Here is a 6,000-nt window from a genome sequence, read left to right as displayed (position 1 = left end):
TTGTTCACCCCAAGTGGGGGAAAAACCCGGGGGGGGCCCCCAAAAAAAAAAAAAAAAAAAAAAAAAAAAAAAATCTGAATCACTGAATTTATCTGTTAAAAATAAGACCTTGATTGGTATAAAAATGTCTCAAATCAGTCTTTCAGAGGTCTTAAAAACGTCGACGTAAACTTTAATGTAAATAGAATTTTATGGTTGCAGATCCCCTCATATTAAAATAATTGGAAACATTTATTTTTCTTAGTTTACCGAATGCTTCTCCCTGTAACATCATGCAATCTCCATATAAGAGCAACGTTGTTGAACTCTCTGTTCATAAATAAATAATAACCTGCCATTTGTGTTTATGTTAATCTTTGGATAGTTTTTCCAAAATTTGTAGCTTCTAAACTGGACCAAAAAGTTTTATGTTAAACATTTGGGTGAAATCATCAGCCGTGGTAATCATTTTTAATTTTGCTTATTCTGAAGTAAATTTCATCAAGTGGCATCAAGTCTGTCTTGAACTTTTTACTTAACTTGAGCTGTGGGAGCCCAGCTCTCTCCTAGCAGAGCAGAAGGGGTTTCACATGCAAAAATCGGCCAGTCACCTGCAACTAAAGAAATCGGGGCCAATTTATCAGTGCACCTGTAGTAGTATCTGATTCTGTAACTACATGCGCACCAATGTTCTTGTTAAATATTAACAGCAGCTTTCTTCTTCAGGAGCCAATGCCGGTCAGAGTGTCGTTTACCAAAATGAAGAAGGGAAGTGGGTCACTGACCTGGCTTATTACTCCAACTTTGAGAAAGAGGTTGATGAGAAGAAATTGGATAATAGCAGCCAGTTTCAAAATGAGGACTTTCTATCTGCCAGTATGTAAAAGATCACAACTTTCTTGTAAAAAGAATATGCAAGTGATTCGTAATTAAATGCATTTTGCTGCTACTAATTTGCAGGTGATGCTATGGAGAAGATGATGAAGGATCAAGAGGAGTTTGAGAAAGAGCACCAGTTTATGCAGGTAAATCATTTTGGGATCAAATTTGATCCTGATTTCTATCTTGTATTAAAACTGTTCCAGATGACACAGAAAGCTAAAATGCTCGGGGGTTAGCTTACAGTGCCTCCTCTGTTCAGTTTCTGAGTATTTCTCTCCACCAGGAGGAGCAAATTGAGCCAGCAGCTGGAGGCAACAGCACCTTCCGCAGTGATTCTTCCTGGAAGAGTCCACCCAGCAGCCACATTCTGATGAGGGCTTCCCAGGTCTCGTCGGAGATCAGGCAGGGAGATGAAAGCTACCTGCGGCTGTCTTTAGGACAATTCTTCAGCCAGCGCTCAGAAGCCCTGGGCTGTCTGGGCAGGACTGATGGAGATGATGTCAAACGGGTCAGTAGATGCAGTCTGTCCCGGTTAATAACTTATTGTGATTCTGTGTATATTTGAAGCTGAGATGGATTCCGGTTTTATTGTGTGTTTTAATGTTTTCATTGAAATCGTTCTCTTCATCCAGCCATCCTTTGGTTACATCATCACCTCTCCAGAAAAGAGGGAACCTTTTCCACTCATCCAACAACCTGACTTCTCATTTAATGACAACTTGCATCTCGGTGCCACTGTAGACTTTGGTGAAGTAGACAAAACTCTCAACACAGGTGTGTTTGGAAACGTCTGACACGAGACATGCGAATCTTTCAGTGTATAGTGATTTTTAATCGGTAGTTGTTTTTTTTTCCTGCACTTCTGACACCACACTCAGTTACAGTTTGACCTTTTCATAATGCTTTTGGTTAATTTCTTAAATGTTGTTGGGCTCATTATGTCTCTGCAGAAGATTTGGACAAAACTCTGAATGCTGCTGGTGAAAGGTTGTCACCAAAAGGGGATCCTGACCCAGAACCTGGTAAAACTGAGGTACCTAATGCTACTTGTGTTTAAAAATGAATTGAAAAAAGAGACCTATAATATGTTCTCATCTATCTGGGTTTGTGTGTTTCAGGACCATATTGGGGCTGCCATGTCTGAATACACTCCAGCCTCAGGATCCGAGTCGACCATGATGAACCAAAGCGTTTTGTCTCCAGATAACAGCAGCTCACTGATGCTCAGCATCAGCACAATCGCTTCGGCTATCGCCAACGCTTCCATCAGCACTGACCCGTCCCAGCTGGCTGCTCTGATCGTAGGTCTGTCCAAGAAATCCAGGGCCAGGAGTGGACCGGAGTCCGGCGCCACCCACAAACAGGCGCCCAACACGGATAATCAGGTAGGACTAATTTATCTGTTCACTATTTGTTCCTCTGAAAGTGACTGGTAGAGTTAAAATGCATCGTAATGAATTATGACTTTGATTTATTCATTTCAGACGGGTTTTTATAAACAATTAAGCAATCGGTAGGACAGAGAAAACATGGGCGTGCATAACAAGAACAAAATTAGTTTGAAAAGGAATAGAAGGTGAACGCTTATTTAATCCTGCCTTTTATCTCAATTTAATGAAATGTATTACTTATCGACTCAATAATTAAAAATTTGTAGTTAAAACAATGTTATATTCATGTGTGTGTTCAATATACTGTGCTAAAGAGCCAACAAATACAGTATTATTGAGTTAACGCGTGTCAATAAACCACTAATCACGATTGACCTGATTAGTTGTTTCAGCTCTATTTTGGTATTTTGTATTTGTTTCGAGTGTTTGTTGAAAATTAGATGAACTCCTTTGTTTGTCCTCCTTAGACGCCCCCTCAGCCAGATCAGAGCACAGTCACAGAGGTTCTGCAGAGGAGCATCTGTGTTGGAGAGATGAGCGCCTTTGACATGGAGAAATACTTGAAGACCAACGTGTCTGGCAGCAGCGACTCATCTGACGTACACACAACCTTTAACCTGAGCAGCTGGGCCGACGGTCACAGCAGCTGTCAGAAGAACCCCATGTCAGGGTGTTCCAGCAGACAGGACGGAGCGACTCTGGAGTGTAACGCAGCAACAAACTGCGGCAGACCTGACAGGAGTTCCGGGCCTCATTTGTCTCTCAGTTCTGCCAGACAGACAGTGGAGTTGGGACAGAATTCAGAACCGTTTTGTAAGAATGACAAAAGCTTACCCAGAGCCTCCCAAAGCTGGAGGAAGTCCCAGTCAGGCTTGCCTCTCAAAGCTCCGTCCCCCCTGACCCAGAGTTTGAGAAGTGTAGGTCAGGACCCGCAGGACGGGCCCAGAGGTTCTGCAGAGATCACACCAGGGAATTTAACCACAACTCTACCTCAAAGCTCAGAGAAGCAGGCAGAGATCTCAGGAGAGAGAGCTCAGCCTGCACAAGGTCCTCTACCTGGTGAGTAATACCCAGAGGTTCACCTTCACTGATGCAGTTAGGGAGGCGCACCGCTCCACTTCTACTTTTGATACAGATATCTGAGGATTAGTAAAAAAAAAAAAAAAAACTATGCTGAATTGACTTAAAACATTTAAACACAGATATACATGTACTGAATTACAAATTTATTTGCTACTTTTCACCAGTACAGCACACTTAAATACACCGGTCGCTTCACTAGCTTGGTCAAACATGTAAAAACAACTTTACATTTTATATTGGTTGTTTTACCCTTAACTGCAGTGACTGAACAAATTAAAGAAACTGAAAAACAATAGGTTGACTATATTAGTCAAACATGTAAAAATAAACTGGAACAAACCTTTTCAAAAAGTGTAATTATGAATTCTGAATATAAAGTATGTTGCTCAGAGCACAAAACACAGAATTGGATTGAATAGATCTGCCCTTATGGATCAGACGCATCGTTACAGATGCCGATCTAGAATTTTTTTTTTTCCAGTGTTTGTACAATACAGATTAATATCAGACTGCTGCATCTCTAGATGTGATGTCATTATTGTTTATTCTGAGATTCAATCTTTGGTTCAAAGGCATGCAGGGACATTTCCCTGAGCCAAGTGTGGAGGAGACTCAGAGCAACTTCAGGCCTTCCACTTCCCCTCTGACCCACTCCTCTCCCAGTCAGACCTTCATTCCCACTGCTGATACCAGGTATTGTATCCAACATCCATCAACCAGAAGGATTAAATATTGCTTTTCTTTGCTTTTTCACTGGTCCAAATTTGCAAATGAAAAATATTGTCTGTCTTCCCAGTTTGCATTCTCCCTCCTCATCCAACGGCAGGCTGGCAGACAGACGTCCAGGTCCTGACCTCTCACCCGAGTCAGTCTGTTCCAGCCCCAGTCTCAGCAGGCTCACATACATCTCGGTAAACGACAGAACTACTCTGCCCACACCTGAGCGGCAAAAGGTACAGCTGGACTGCTGAGATGTTTATACTGAAGCTTTGGGAAGTTTTCTACAGATTTATTTTTTTTTAAATGTACTGTCAAGCTCTTGTCAAAATGTTACTTTTTTAGGGCTGCACATGCATTTAAAATGTAAATATTTTGAAGAAACTGCCTTTATTGCCTCAAATGGTTAATTGGTATTATGTCTACAACTAATTATTTTAACTAATTGCACAAAAAATTAAACATTCTGTAGATTTTTAATTTAACCACTTGAGCCTTTTCTATTCAATATTAGAAATGCATTTAAAGATGCAAAAGAAATCATTCAGTTTGTTTTGAAGAAAAACATCTAAAATGCAATAATGCAGCTTATTTTTAGTGTTTGATTAAAGGATGAACCTGCAGCTAAAACAATACTTAAACATGTGAAAAGCCTGAGCCTTTCTGCTGGACATATCAGTACAATGTGGTGCTGAACTGTTATTTTTGCACTAACAAATTAAATAGCAGAAGGTGCTTAATATAGTGGTATATTTTTATTTTTATTTTTTTACAGTTTATCGCTAGTCTTTTTCTTCATTTAACCAGTTAATAATTTAAGAGCAAAATCTGCTTGATTGAGTTTTTATTTCTTTACAAAATTTAAATCGGATGAAGCTAAAACTAATTCACTTTATTCTTGGTAGAATATTCACACAAGTTTTATTTTTCTTTTAATCTAAAATGCAAAATGTATGTTTTGTATATTTTTGGCTCTGTTAGGCTTTCAACAAATGACCTTTTTCTGAGTCCATATACTTCATTAATGATTATTGCAGTGATCAACTTATGTAATTTATCTCAATTGTTTCAGCCCTAATTGGTATTTTTGTTAGTTATTGAGTGGTTTCCTAGTGAAACTTATTTCATTGCAGAGGGAATCCACCATGGGACTGAGCACCACCATCATCAGGTTCAGTCCTACCCCACCTGTGGAACCAGATCTACAACCTAACCCAGCAAGAAGTCTTGATAACATGCAGCAGTCTAAAAGCCTGGACCCCCTACCGCCTCTGCAGGGCAAAAGCCCTGAGGTCCAACGCAGCGGCGCCCCTCTGAGCTGCACCCGCAGCCAGAGTGAATGTAGCTACCCTCCTGCTCCTGGGGACGTCATGCCTGGATTCACAGGCCACAGGAACCTGCCGGACTCCAGCAATAGGAAGTTGACTAAAGTGGACTCAGGCTACAGCAGCAACCTAAACATCCAGCATACCATTGGCTCTGCAGCTCCACCAGGACCCCAGCAGTGGGGAGCCGCCCCCTCTGCATTGTCATCGCTGTACTCAAGGGGGCTTGGCATGCTGCCCCCTCCTTACACAGCAGAGGCCCTTCATTATGTCCACATTCCAGGTTTTAAGCCTCAGTGTCCAAGCATGGTGCATCTTCCCCACAAAGGAGATGTCCAGTCCATCCTCACCAGACGTTCCCTCGTCAGCTCGCCACTACCTCTGCAGTTCCTGGGAGCTGATGCCCAGCTGCATTCTGGGGCTTTTCATATGGGACCGCCAGGAAACGGTCTTTACAACATGTCCTCTACAGGCACGTCTTCTGGTTTTTACTGCCTAGAGTTTGTCACAATTACAAATTTTGCTGGACGATAAATCATTCCAGAAGTTATTGTGGTGATCGACAATATTGTTGCTTTGACACCATTTGAAGTATTATAATAATAATGGCATAATGATGCAAG

The 6,000-nt window shown here is 41.3% G+C and overlaps 1 protein-coding gene across 4 annotated transcripts in view; it reads left to right on the top strand.

The window, feature by feature from the left end:
- cep192 (centrosomal protein 192) overlaps positions 1 to 6,000 on the top strand; it is a 40,170-nt gene that overhangs the window by 13,409 nt on the left and 20,761 nt on the right. For 3 of the 4 annotated variants that reach the window (XM_015050695.1, XM_015050696.1, XM_015050698.1), the window contains 10 exons: positions 706 to 855; positions 940 to 1,004; positions 1,121 to 1,369; positions 1,494 to 1,635; positions 1,812 to 1,894; positions 1,980 to 2,246; positions 2,720 to 3,311; positions 3,908 to 4,028; positions 4,132 to 4,288; positions 5,186 to 5,849. In XM_015050695.1, coding sequence (XP_014906181.1) covers positions 706 to 855; positions 940 to 1,004; positions 1,121 to 1,369; positions 1,494 to 1,635; positions 1,812 to 1,894; positions 1,980 to 2,246; positions 2,720 to 3,311; positions 3,908 to 4,028; positions 4,132 to 4,288; positions 5,186 to 5,849 — 2,490 coding nt within the window. The remainder of the gene's footprint in view (positions 1 to 705; positions 856 to 939; positions 1,005 to 1,120; positions 1,370 to 1,493; positions 1,636 to 1,811; positions 1,895 to 1,979; positions 2,247 to 2,719; positions 3,312 to 3,907; positions 4,029 to 4,131; positions 4,289 to 5,185; positions 5,850 to 6,000) is intronic. The other variant, XM_015050697.1, reaches the window with a different exon arrangement.

The sequence above is a fragment of the Poecilia latipinna genome, unplaced genomic scaffold, assembly GCF_001443285.1.
Source record: "Poecilia latipinna isolate Pla-1442-1.1 unplaced genomic scaffold, P_latipinna-1.0 Scaffold1006, whole genome shotgun sequence".
Classification (NCBI taxonomy): Eukaryota; Metazoa; Chordata; class Actinopteri; order Cyprinodontiformes; family Poeciliidae; genus Poecilia; species Poecilia latipinna.
Note: the sequence above shows the minus strand (reverse complement) of the source record. Positions and strands in the feature narration are given on the sequence as shown.